Genomic DNA, 14,645 nt, shown 5'->3' with positions numbered 1-14,645 from the left:
TACATATGCATGGGCCATATGTTTAAGGTGAAGTTTTATTTACCAAGTATACTCAACATCAGACTTGGAGTCAGGCAATTGTGCCACATTCGATTTGTAAACAAAAATTAAGGATTGGAAATCTAGAACAGGGGTATGTGGTGTTGGTAGAAATGGAGTTAGTCTGTGTGACCAAAGAAGATACAAAATTAGATTATAATCAATTAAAGGAAGAAAAAATATTGGGTGAAACAACTGTGGGATTGGTATACTGTACACAAAAGCCATGAAACTTATCAGTAGTAAAGTCTGACCAAAATAGCTTTGCAGATGAAATACTTCTTTTCAGTGGTGGGGTATGAAACAGAAGTTCTGGCAGACTATATTAAAACAGAGTGCTTTGAAAAGGAAGAAATCTCAAGGATATATGCTTATTAAGGGAAGATATTTCAAGACATTGTCCATTTCATTGAATTGCTCTTTGAAGTCCTTTGTTGTCTCTAACAAAATTGCAATGTAATTGGAAAAATCTTACAATTTTATTTCTTTTCACTGAATTTCAATTCCATTTCCATATTTCCCCTTGGTTTCCTTTACTGCTTGCTAAATGCACAATTTGAATAACATCGGCAATAAACTACAGCCCCATCTTGCTCCTTTCTCAACTACTGCATTCCTATCCTGCCCTTTGACTCTTACAATTGTCATCTCGTTTCTACACAATTTGTAGGCAACTGTTTGCTCTCTTGCTACCTTTCGAATTTCAAAGAGCGTTTTCCAGTCAACAGTGTCAAAACAGTTATCTATATCTGCAAATGCTCTAAACTTAGGTTTGCCATTCTACAGTTTCTTTTTCAAGAAAAGTTATATAGCCAATACTGCTTCCAGGTTCCTATATTTCTCCAGGACTGAAAATGATCTCCCTCAAGGTCAGGTTTTACCAGTCTTTCTATTCTTCTTTAAATAATTTGTGTCACGTTTTGGAAATCAAACTGACGGTTACATAATATTCACACCAGTCAACACTTGTCTTCATTGGAATTTCAATTATTACATTTTCCTTCAAGTCTGATGATACAATGGCCATTTTATGTATTTTGCACGTACCAAGTGGGGCAGTTCAGACATGGTATGTTGTTCCAAAGACATTAATAATTCTAAGGGAATGTCATCTGTTTCAGATGGCTTGTTTCGACTTAGATCTTTCAGTGAGCTGTCAAATTCTTCCACTGCACACATCTCCCATCTCATCTTTCACTACTTCCTCTTTCCTTTACATAACACGGTCATCAAATTAATTTCCTTTGTGCAACACTCCAATATATTCCTCCTATCTTGCAGCCTTCCCTTCTTTGCTTAGTACAGACTTTTCACCTGAGCTCTTTATATTCACACAGCAGCTTCTCTTTTCTGCATAGGGTTCTCTAATTTTCATATAAGAGATACCTTTTGTTTTTTCTCTATAGTCATGCATGCTTCTAAAGCTTTGCATTCTCAGTTCCAGACCTCTGTATTTTCTTCCTGCCTAATTTTTATATTTTCTGCTTAAACAAATTAAAATCAGTATCTCGCATGTTATCTGAAGATTTCTATAGATCCCTGTCTTTTAGAGCATCTGATGCTTTTAATGTACCATCTCTCAAGGCTACCCACTCATCTTACATCATATTCCTTTTTCTAGTTTCAGTCAACTGTTCCTAATGTCACCTTTGAAACTCTCAGAAACTTCTGATTTGTTCTATTTATCCAGATCCCATATTCATTTACTACCTTCCTGCAGTTTATTCAGTTTTAATCTGGAGTTCGTAATCCAAAAAATTATGGTCAGAGACCACATCGTCCACTAGAAATTCTTGCAGTTAAAAAGTCCTGAGACTTTCCAGTACCTCCAGGTCTTTTCCAGGTGTACAGTCTTCCTTCATGGTTTGGAAACCAACTGTCAGCAATAATTAAGTTATGATTTGTGCAAAGTTCTACCAAATAGTGTTAACTTTCATTCCTTCCCCTCCAGTCTGCATTCTTCCAATTTTCGTTCTCCTGCTTTTTCTGCTATTGAACTGCAGTCCCCCACCCATCACAATTAAAATTTCATTTACCTTAATGACTTCTTTTATCTCATCCATTCTTACAATCTCGTCATCATCTGTAGAGCAAATTGGCATACAAACTTATACTACAGTGAGAAGTTTTAGCTTTTGTGATCCCCATATTAGAAATGTTATCAGAAACTAGCATGCATTTGTTTTTCACATGTCATAAATTTTTTGTCTCTATTCATGCTACGTTCACACCAGCCTTTTCTGTCTCATAAGTTTTACATTGGATAACCTTTATTTTAGATTGTAAACTGTTAAAAATCTCCTCACAGAAAATTTTTGCATAATGTAACATTGTTAATGGAATTTCATGATATTTTACAGAAATATATGTATAATTAACACATACCTTGTCTTGCAAAATAATGCTGCCATTAATGTAAAGATCGTGCTCATGAAAATCTGTTTTTGGTGGGAAAACTAGAAGTTCTTTAATATGAAAATCCTGCATAAACTGCTCCTCCTTCAAAGAACGTATCTTTTCCAAATACTGAGAATAGCTTTTAAATTTTATTCTCATCTTCTCCCAACCTTCACTACAAAAATATTTTACAACATCCTCAACTGATTTATAGATGGTATTCACACGAACATATCGAGGTAATGTTACTGGAAAAAAAAAAAAGATCCATTTTAGTTTCATGACAATCATAGCTAAAGGCTAGAACAACACATTATCTATGTATATACTCTATACTATATATGTATAAACACTATCTATGTCTATACTCTGAAAAACCACAGTGAAGTGCATAGCAGAAAGGTATGTCCCATTGTATTAGCTATTATGGTATTTTCCCATTTCAGTTATGTACGGAAGGTGAGAAGAATGATAATTTAAATGTTTCTGTGTCTGCTGTAATTAATCTAATCTTGTCCCCGTAATCCATAAGACAGCAATACATTGTGAGTTGCAGTGTATTCCTGGAGAAGACATTTCATTTAATTCTGTAAGGAGGATTTCTCAGGATAGTTTGCCTCTACCTTCACGAGTTAGCCAGTTCGTTTTCTCCAGCTATTCTGTAACACTTTCCTATGGGTCAGTAAACCCTGTGACCATTCATGCTGCCTTTCTCACTTTCTCATATTAATGAGAGAATATCAAATTCCACATATCTGGGGTTCTATCAGTTTGCTACTTGATGTGTCCTCCAACTAAAATCATTTCATTGCCGTTGTATTTGTAGGCAATATAATCATAATATTATTGTTGTAGAGACATCCAAAAAATTCAGACAAAACAAAATATTCTGACTTTACTACCAGTAAGATATCTGACACTGTCAATGACACACAATTGTTAGCCCTGGTCTGTAGCTAACATTTTGCAAACAAAAAAAGCGTTGCATGAAAATGGTGGCTTGGCGTCCATGAGGTACTGTTCAACTGCTTAACTGGAATGAGTTTTCTTCCTTCATGCTCAATGGCCCCTTTCCACATGGCATGTGAGAGTTGTGATGAACCAGTAATCTAGCTTTATTTTTTGTGGGTTACACAGCCTCTGAAAGAGTGGATATGATACTAATGACTAGATATTTTTAATTACTGGCTTTTCCAAATACTATATACAAAACACACACTAAAAAACTGAACTAATTCATAGGCAGTTGTGTGGCTATGATATTATATTTCTTTGTAAAACATTAAGTTGCTAATATTGTTAATACAGAAACTGTAGGGGTTGTGAGGCAGTTGAATTACATTTTTGGAAAGTGGATAGCTTGTGCAATAGTAATACATCCTACATGATTTGCTTTGGATTACACATTCCACATTTTGCTGAAATGATTGAGAATGTCCAAATATCAAAAGGAAACATTTTGTAAAATGTAAAACAGAGTTAGTCAAAAATCCAATGATTGAAATGGGAGAAGTTGCTTGCACTGGACCAGACAAATGAGGAAAATTCTTCAAAATTCTGTGGACCTTTTTTTTTTTAAATAAAAATTCAGAAATATTTTTGAAGAAAAAGTTATAGTAACAGATACAGATGTTTTGTAAGGGAATCACAGAAACAAAAAGCATTGAAAGTAATGTTTTATAACTAACAAAAAATTCAGATAAAATTCTCAGTATACCCTGACCTTATATCACTTCTAGCCATTATCATTAGTTGGTTGGTTGGTTGATTTGGGGGAGGGGACCAAACAGCAAGGTCATCAGTCCCACTGGATTAAGGAAGGATGGGGAAGGAAGTTGACCATGTCCTTTCAAAGGAACCATCCTGTCATTTGCCTGAAGCGATTTAGGGAAATCATCACTGTCAGGTACAGTTAGCTACTAATGAGGAATGGGGTTATTCATTTTAAAGCTGGAAGGACGATTAAGGTTTAACAAACTGTCAACAGAGACATCATTAGAAAGAGTCCAAGCCTGGACTGCACAATGATGGGTAACAAAATCAGTCATGTCCTTTTCAAAGGACCAATCCTTGTATTCACCCTGACAAATTTCGGGAAACTACAGACATTCTAAATTGGCTGCATGGGGAATTAAGCCTGCAACTACTGAAAGTGAGTCCAGTGCTTTAATGATTGCAACACACCATTACTTATAATTCATTTCAAGCCCTTTTTAGTGATGATATATTGATTTTCATTGGGGTTAAAGACAGCCAGGTCTTTAGCACACACATTAAAATCTTAAATGATGTGAGTAATTACAAGTGGTAAAAATTCAACAGGAATTAAACCCCCACAAATGTGCAGTGAAACTATCTAAGGCAGTTCAAGAGATACACGTGGCTGGGTGACCGCTGGAGTGAACCAAGATGAGTCAGCCACTCAACACACTAACATTTCCACACAAAAGCTTAGACACTACACAAAATTTTAGGTAGAGGGCAGGTCCCATATAAATTTCTTCTGCTCTCTAACCAAAATGTAACACACAGTTAATATCTGGCATGTAGCTCTGCATGTCACAAATGAGGAGAAGCAGGCAGAGAGGTGGGATTCCTCTGGCCAGAATATGAAACCAAGAATTAATGGACTATGTCTTATTTGAGCGAGGGTAACTTCACCACCTCATAATGACTTGTACCATGTATGCCACAGCTGAATGGTTGGCTTCAATAACTGCAGCTTTTGTTCCTCACTGCTAGCTGCTGCTCTTCCTATAACTGCATGGCTTTCTCAACTGACTGTGAGATGACTGCCTGCAGGGGAATCAACACTGTGTTGCTTGCAGACCACCTTGTCTTGCTTGTTCATTTTTCCAGATTCTCACAAGTTCTGGTACACAGCAAAATGATACATGTTTCACCTGCTGATGAAGAAGCAGCAGTTTTTCTTGCATTGCTTGTATCAGCTTCATTGTAGGGACACTTGCTGAAATACTTATCAGGCCTAAAGGCAGTTAGAGCAAAGCAGAACTTGGTGCTTCGATAACTCATCTGCTTCACTGTCTTCAGAATCACATGCAGTTGTATACTGAATACAGTGCAGAAACTAAGAATTTGACTCCTGAAGATATGCCTGAGGAAAACGACGGAACATATAAAGGAATACACTTACTCGAGCCATCAATGTATACTATACTACAATCATGATGCCTACCTGAAGTGTTAAAAGATAAAAGAGTTATAAAGTAAACCTGGAGTGCATTCCTTCTTAAAATTAATCAATTATACAATATATTTGGACCTACTAAGAAGCGAAGATGGAGATCTGCTTCACCTTTGGCAAAATATAGGTAGTACGAAAATTGCATGGGGCCTGATTGTCACATGGTGTACAACACACCACAGACAATACAGAACCAAGCTCCCACATGGAAAATGAGCTGTTTTACACCTCTTCACTGGCAGAACTGAAATCACAACTGACCTTTATGCTCCCATGGTGCAGTGGATTGGGTTTTTAACATGATCTATTTCTTGGAAGCTCCCCCCCCCCCTCCCCCCATGAACAATGGACCTCAATGATGGTGAGGTGGCTTGCATACCTCACTGATACTGATAGCCATACTGAAGGTGCAACCACAATGGAGTTGCATCTGTTGAGACACCAGGAAACATTTGGTTCCTGGGAACCAACGAAAATGGCTTTGTTCCTGAGGGCATGCAGCTCTACTGTATGATTAAATGATGATGGCATACTATTGGGTAAAATATTCCAGATGTAAGCTAGTTGCCATTTGGATCTCCAGGCGGGAACTATTCAGGATGGTACTGTCAATGAGAGAATGAAACTGGCACTCCATGGGCCAGAGTGTGGAATGTTAGGTTACTTGATCAGGCAGCTACATTAGAAAATTTACAAAGGGAAATGGATACCTTGAAGTTAGACATAGTGCAAATTACTGAAGTTCAATGGCAGGGACAAAAGGACTTCTGGTCAGGTGAGCAAAGGACTATAAATACAAAACAGAATAGGGATAATGGTGGAGTAGGTTTAATAATGGATAAGAAAATTAGAATGTGGGTAAACTCTATTGTAAACATTATCAAACCCAAGATAGACACAAAGTCCACATTCACCACAGTAGTGCAAGTTTATATGCCAACTAGCTCTGTACATGAAGAGACTGAAGAAACGTAAGATATAATAAAAGAAATTATTCAGGGAGTTCAGGGAGATGATAATTTAATTGTGATGGGGGATTGGAATTTGACAATGGGGAAAGGAAGAGAAGTAAAAATGCTAGGAGAATACGAGCTGGGATAAAGAAATGAAAGAGAAAGCCGTTTGGTAGAATTTTGACAGAGCGTAATTTAATCATTGCTAATACATGGAATAATGAAAGAAGGTTATATACGTGGAAGAGACCTGGAGATAAATTTTACATTGAATACATAATAACAAGACAGATATTTCAGAACTGGATTTTAAATTTTAAGATGTTTCCAGGGGCAGATGTGGACTCAGACCACAGTTTATTGGTTATAATCTGTAGATTAAAACTAAAGAAATTGCAAACAGGTACAAAATTAAGGAGTTCAGACCTAGATAAGTTGAAAGAATGAGAGGTTGTTTACAGTTTCAGAGGGAGCATTTGGCAATGATGGATTTGAAAGAGTGGAAAGGAGTACAGTAGAGGAGGAATAGGTACCTTGAAGAGATGAAATAGTGAAGACAAGGCCTAGTAGAAATCGTTTGACATCATTGGAGATATTTAATTTAATTGATGAAAGGAAAAAAATATAAGAATGTAGCAAATGAAGCAGGCAAAAAGGAATACAAATGTTTAAAAAATGAGACTGACAGGAAGTGCAAAACGGATAAGCAGGAAAGGCTAGAGGACAAATGTATGAATTTACAAGTGTACTTCATCAGGGATAGATACTGCATACAGGAAAATTAAACAGGCCTTTAGGTAAAAGAGAAGCAGCTGTATGAATATCAAGAGTTCAGGTGGAAAACCAGTCCTAAGCAAAGAAGGGAAAGATGAAGGTTGGAGGGAGTATATAGAGGGTCTATACCAGGGAGTCAGGCTTGAAGGAAGTATTATTGAATGGGAGGAGAATGTAGCTGAAGATGAGATGGGAGATATGATACAGTGAGAAGAATTTGACAGAGCACTTAAATACCTAAGTCAAAACAAGGCCCCTGGAGCGGACAATATTTCATCAGAACAACTGATAGCCTTGGGATAGCCAGCCATGACACAACTGTTCCACCTGGTGTGCAAGATGTATGAAACAGATGAAATTGAAGAATGTAATAATACTAATCAGGTATGGCTATTACCCAACTATCATTTTAGTAAGTCATAGTCACAAAATACTCACAAATTCTTTACAGAAGAATGGGTAAAATTGTACATGGAGACAAAGAGATGCATACAGTAAGCAGATTTAGAAGGATGTAGGTTGCAGTATTTATTCAGATACGAGGAGGTTTGCACAGGATAGAATAGCAGGGAGAGCTGCATGAAACCAGTTTTGAACTGCAGACCACAACAACAATTCTTGGAAGCTGTCATGCTATTCAAACACAGCAAGTTCACTGTATAGTATCTAGTTTGCCATACTGAGCACCAATCATAGCAGCTTTCTTCTGAGAACTGTTCTGTGTGACAGGTGAATACAAATTGAAAAGTAGTCAGTAAAGTGCAAGTCATCAACTCCTTCCATTTGAGCAGCAAATGTGAAGGCTGTGGAACATACTAAGATATCAATAGCAGTGAATGACCCTGTTGCAGCACTAAGTGCGAACTCTGCTCCCTACAACAGACATGTACTAGGTAACATTAAGAAGCTCTGAATTGCCCTACTTCTCACACAGGTTGTTGTTGAGCAGTATATGGATTAAAATCTCCACAAGGGAATTTCCAGAGAGCTCTATGGGAGACCTCAGGTCTAGAATTTAATCCTGAGAGCGGATAAGGTACATATGGTTAGTTTATGATGTACTTACATGGGAAAAGTGACAGCTTGCAGCCTGTCAGTGAGGGGGGAGAGGCAATGTGTGGTATGTGTTGCTTATGAAATTAACCAAGACTCCTTTACAGAATGAGATTTTCACTCTGCAGCGGAGTGTGCGCTGATATGAAACTTCCTGGCAGATTAAAACTGTGTGCCCGACCGAGACTCGAATTCAGGACCTTTGCCTTTCGCGGGCAAGTGCTCTGCCAACTGAGCTACCGAAGCACGACTCACGCCCGGTACTCACAGCTTTACTTCTGCCAGTACCTCGTCTCCTACCTTAATCTGCTAGGAAGTTTCATATCAGCGCACACTCCGCTGCAGAGTGAAAATCTCATTCTGGAAACATCCCCCAGGCTGTGGCTAAGCCATGTCTCCACAATATCCTTTCTTTCAGGAGTGCTGGTTCTGCAAGGTTCGCAGGAGAGCTTCTGTAAAGTTTGGAAGGTAGGAGATGAGGTACTGGCAGAAGTAAAGCTGTGAGTACCAGGCGTGAGTCGTGCTTCGGTAGCTCAGTTGGTAGAGCACTTGCCTGCGAAAGGCAAAGGTCCCGAGTTCGAGTCTCGGTCGGGCACACAGTTTTAATCTACCAGGAAGTTTCAAGACTCCTTTAGCTCGTTCTTTTTGCAAAGACTGTATGCATGCAGCACAGGAGCATCACAGAATCTCTTGAAAATATATTCACACTGGTCTTCCCTGTGTTAGAACTTTTAGTTCCCCATGTCTGCCTGAGCCCATTGCAGCTGTCTTGGCAGTGGGGTTTCTGAACCTCTTTCCTCTGAGATTGAGAGTCTGCAGCAATGAGGGAGTTATTTAAGTCTTGTCAGTTTCCTCATACTGACTTCCTGTACAGCATATGCAATGGTCATCAGATCTACCAGTCATGAAACAGGTTGAGTGTTCTGAGAGTTTTTTTTTCCTTTTTTAACTGGGTCTGTTTCATTGTCGGACTTGGTACTTTGCTTGGATTCTGAGAATGATGATAAACTGTTCTAACAGAATGATTCTTTTGAATCTCTCTAGCTGTTTGCCGTGATGGTTTGTTGTTATTTTCGATATGCTCCACCACCAGTTTTTTTTTCCTTCAAGGCATAAAAGTGTGTTTCCAGTCACTAAAACTGACGACAACTGGAAGAGCACTATGTTCATCAAATGCCCCTCCATATATGTATGCAGTGACACATATAGGCCGAGGATGACAATGCAGTCAGTTGGTACTGTTGAACTTTCAATGCCTATTTGGACAGAATTTGTTTTCTGCATACCAGTGTGTTTAGTCAGTGGCAAACATTTGAAGGAACATTTACAGGTTGTAACGTGTCCTGTTGTATGTTAAATGGAAAATGATATTATATTCTCTTGTCGAAAAGATGACAAATATTTTTATGGTACCACACGAATTTGGTGTTGGAGAAATGTGATGGGTACTGTAGATTTGTCTGCAAGAAAGCTCATCGCTCTTTGCATTGCAACATTTACTCCATGAAATGACAATTCACTGAAATGGAACTGAGGTAGACATACTGACTAGATTCTTTGTATAGTCTAGGCATTGCTGGCAGCCACTGTAACTTAACTTTCAATTCACACGAATTCTGTGTATTTACTATGAGCTAGATAAGAAAGAAATCTCACCAAAGGGGTAGGGCAAATGTGTACTGCCTCTTCCAGAATATAAATTTGTTAATTATTTATAAACATACGTTGGAGTTCTAATTTGATCAAAGATATTTCGGATATTCAAAGATCTTGCAGATCGATGAAGACTGGATGGATATTTAGAACTTTAAAACATGATCAGGTTCGTTCTCTCTCTCTCTCTCTCTCTCTCTCTCTCTCTCTCTCTCTCTCTCTCTTTTTTTTTTTTTTTTTTTTTTTTTTTTAAGGAAAAAATTGCCATTTCAACAATTTTTAACTCACGGCAACAAAATTATTTCATCCACTCTTCATAAATGCCATGTTAGCACATATGCTGACCCCGAGTGGTTTATAAAGCTGAAATTAATTATTTTTTATCAAGTTTTCAGGAACAGTTGATTCGTAGCTTTTGCATGAGGCTACAGAAACAGCACAGAATAAATTATGAGACTTTGTCAGACATGTTCAACAGAAAATAAAGCAACCATTAATTACAACATAAAGCCATGAATAGCCTTACTTTTCTGAACAAAGGAAGTGTATTCATTAAAGAAAATATCCCCCCTTCGATTGTTAGACTTCTTAAATTCAAAGATAATTAGTATTCAAACCTTTTATAATCTGTCACTCCAATAATATGTGGCAAAAAATGTGTTTAAGGCTATCCAGCTGCCTATCTTTATGAAACCATTCACTTCAGAATTGAAGCACCTGTTACTGAAGAAAGTGGTTTCATAAATTGTCACTGTCTTCAATAACAGATGCTTCAATTCTGCGGTGAATGATTTCACGAAGGTAGGCAGCTGGACAGCCTTAATTACATTTTTTTGCCTCACATTATTGGATACACTGTGTAACCTTGATTTCCTGTACCTTTTTGCCCTTTTAGATGAGTGGGCTTTCTTTGACACACACTGGATGTTGTTGGGAGCAGTTAACACATGTGGGAAAAGTTTTACATGGAGTATTTCCTTTATTGGTAGACAAAACACATCTAACACACAGCGCCTACTCTGTGCAGCCCCCAGTGTTGTGCCCAAAATGTTAGCCTTTAAAAGACAATGCAATGGGTTAGGTGCGTAAGCCCTAACTTTATGGCAGATGAAACTTGCTTCAATGTAATCCAGTAATTTAGGCTCTGAACAATCTAAATAAAAGCTACAGTCTCTTCTAGATAATCATTTACTTTTTTCACAATATTTCTAATTTCTGCCATATATTTATTTCCCACCTTTGTTGTAGCTCTTTTGTGTCCAGCTGCCCAACCCTGCAGCTCACTAGCCGTTTTCCACAATTTAGGGGTATGTTTAGATTTCTGGTCAAAACATTCTCTTAGCAATCTAACATTTAACAGCTTGTTTACCTGGTCAGCTCTTTTTGTCTGGACTACCAGTGTGCCTTTCTTCAGTCTCTTAATAGATTTCAGTGACCCTGCAAGTTCCTCTTAAAATTTCATTGCTGTAGAAAGGTGACAGTTACTCAAATATTTATGCCTCTCTTTTAATAATGTTAAAGAGAAGCACAGCATTATTTACTGCAGGTTGTGGTCTATCACTAACTTTCTTAACCATAGTCTCTAAGACTGGCAGACTAGCCACACAAGGTTTGTTTGGGGTGTATCCACTTTCCACTGGAGCTATCGAGAGTTTGTGGCTGTTGCAGGATCTGTTAGCATCACATGAACAGCTACGGAACTAAAGATCCCCACAGATAGAGTCTAACTTATCTGGCTAAGCCTTATTTTACTGGCATGAGGCACATGCCCCAAGAGGTTACCCGATAATCTGTCCTTCACATCAACTACCATCCACCCAACTGACATATAGCACACATTGAGGTTAAGGTGGTTTTTTAAATACAGGGTTATTACAAATGATTGAAGCGATTTCACAGCTCTACAATAACTTTATTATTTGAGATATTTTCACAATGCTTTGCACACACATACAAAAACTCAAAGTTTTTTTAGGCATTCACAAATGTTCGATATGTGCCCCTTTCGTGATTCGGCAGACATCAAGCCGATAATCAAGTTCCTCCCACACTCGGCGCAGCATGTCCCCATCAATGAGTTCGAAAGCATCGTTGAAGCGAGCTCGCAGTTCTGGCACGTTTCTTGGTAGAGGAGGGAATCTTTCACATAACCCCACAGAAAGAAATCGCATGGGGTTAAGTCAGGAGAGCGTGGAGGCCATGACATGAATTGCTGATCATGATCTCCACCGTGCCGAAAATTCAAAGCGTTTGACTTTGTCATTGGGTGTCAGGGCTTGTAGCAATTGTAAACGGTAAGGCTTCTGCTTTAGCCTTTTCCGTAAGATTTTCCAAACCGTCGGCTGTGGTACGTTTAGCTCCCTGCTTGCTTTATTCGTCGACTTCCGCAGGCTACGCGTGAAACTTGCCCGCACGCGTTCAACCGTTTCTTCGCTCACTGCAAGCTGACCCATTGATTTCCCCTTACAGAGGCATCCAGAAGCTTGAAACTGTGCATACCATCGCCGAATGGAGTTAGCAGTTGGTGGATCTTTGTTGAACTCCGTCCTGAAGTGTCGTTGCACTGTTATGACTGACTGATGCGAGTGCATTTCAAGCACGACATACGCTTTCTCGGCTCCTGTCGCCATTTTGTCTCACTGCGCTCTCGAGCGCTCTGGCGGCAGAAACCTGAAGTGCGGCTTCAGCCGAACAAAACTTTATGAGTTTTTCTACGTATCTGTAGTGTGTCGTGACCGTATGTCAATGAATGGAGCTACAGTGAATTTATGAAATCGCTTCAATCATTTGTAATAGCCCTGTAGAGGTTTGCACAATCCCCACAATCCAGGAGGTTAAGGGAAGACCCCATTCCTTATAACATACAACAGGGGCGTCCAACCTGTGGTCCGCATGCAGCGCAAAGCAAGTATCGATATCGATCCAGAAGTACGCATCTATCACATGACAACTTAAAAAAAAAATCATTTATATAAAGCCATGATAAAATTAGTATTTTTAATGTGAAACGCCTGCCACATGATACTATTCTCTCCCTATGGGGGGAAAAACGAGAGGAGTGAGGAAAGATCAGCAGGCATATTGGCATAGGGTTGCAAACAAAGATTGTAAGACTCTCCCGTGATAGGACGCACATATTGGAAACTGTTGGGTGGAGGGTGTGGGGATAGTATGTTACTGTAGGTTGAGGCTAGGATAGTTATGGGAGCAGAGAATGTATTGTAAGGATAACTCCTGTCTGCACAGTTCACAAAAGCTGGTGGTGGAGGGGAGGATTCAGATGGCTCAGTAGTGAAACAGCCATTGAAATCAAGTGTTATCTTCAGCTGCATGTTGTGTCACAGGTTGGTCTACTATGCTCTTGACCACAGTTTGGCAGTGGCTGTTTATCCTGGTAGACAGCTGGTTGGTGGTAGTCATACCAATGTAAAAAGCTGTGCAATTATTGCAGCAGAGCTGGTAAATGACATGGCTGCTTTCACAGATGGCCCAGTCCCTCCTGGGGTAAGATAAACCTGTGACAGGACTGGAATAGGAAGTGCTGGGTGGATGGATTGGGCACGTCTTGCACCTGGGTCTTCCACAGTGATATCTTTGTGGCAAGGGATGGGGATTGGGAGTGTCATAGGGATGGACTAGGAGGTTGTGGATTTTGGGTGGGTGATGGAGCACCACTTTAGGGGGGGGGGGGGGTGCAATCTCAGGTAGAATGTCCCCCATTTCAGGGCATGATGATAGGTAATCAAAGCCCTGGCGAAGGATGTGGTTCACTTGTTGCAGTCCAAGATGGTATTGGTTGATGATGGGGGCACAGGAGATCTGTTTGCAGACTAAGTCTGGGGGATAGTGTCTGCCCGTGAAGACCTTGGCGAGACCCTCAGCATTCTGGGCAAGGGGGTTCTTGTCACTGCAGATATGCCTTCCCTGGATAGCTAGCCTGTATGGGAGGAAATGTTTGGCGTGGAAATGATAACAGCTGTCCAAATGTAGGTATTGTTGGCGGTTGGTGGGTTTACTGTGGACAGAGGTGCTGATGGAGCTATCACAGAGGAGGAGGTCAACATCTAGGAAGGTGGCACATTAAGTTGATGAGGACCACCATCAATGGACCTGAAATAGGCTAGGGGTTTGGCATTTTGGAAGGCTAGGAAGGTCTCTTCTAGATGGCCCATAAACAGGTTGGCATTGGAGGGTGCCGTGCATGTCTCCCCGGTTGTGCGACAGACTTGTTTGTATACCTTGCCTTCAGAGAAGAAGTAGGTGTGGCTTAGGATAAAGTTAGTGAGGTGAATGAGGTAGTGGGTTTGAAGTCTGAAGGACATTGGTAAAGTTAGTGATCAACAGCAGTAAGACTATGGGCATGAGGGATGCTGCTATATAGGTAACTAACATCAACAGTGACGAATAGGGATCCAGGAGGTAAAGGGGTGGAGATGATGGAAAGTCAGTGAAGGAAATGGTTGGTATCTTGGATGTGGGAGGCTAGATTACGGGAAATTGGTTGGAGGTGTTGGTCAATGAGGGCCGAAATTCTATCAGTGGGGGCACAATAACCAGCCACAACAGGGCAT

The 14,645-nt window shown here is 39.7% G+C and overlaps 1 protein-coding gene across 1 annotated transcript in view; it reads right to left on the bottom strand.

The window, feature by feature from the left end:
- LOC124606790 (28S rRNA (cytosine-C(5))-methyltransferase) overlaps positions 1-14,645 on the bottom strand; it is an 80,970-nt gene that overhangs the window by 56,227 nt on the left and 10,098 nt on the right. The window contains exon 3 of the mRNA XM_047138857.1: positions 2,425-2,684. Coding sequence (XP_046994813.1) covers positions 2,425-2,684 — 260 coding nt within the window. The remainder of the gene's footprint in view (positions 1-2,424; positions 2,685-14,645) is intronic.

The sequence above is a fragment of the Schistocerca americana genome, chromosome 3 (genome assembly GCF_021461395.2).
Source record: "Schistocerca americana isolate TAMUIC-IGC-003095 chromosome 3, iqSchAmer2.1, whole genome shotgun sequence".
NCBI lineage: Eukaryota > Metazoa > Arthropoda > Insecta > Orthoptera > Acrididae > Schistocerca > Schistocerca americana.
This window is presented reverse-complemented; position numbering and strand designations above follow the sequence as displayed.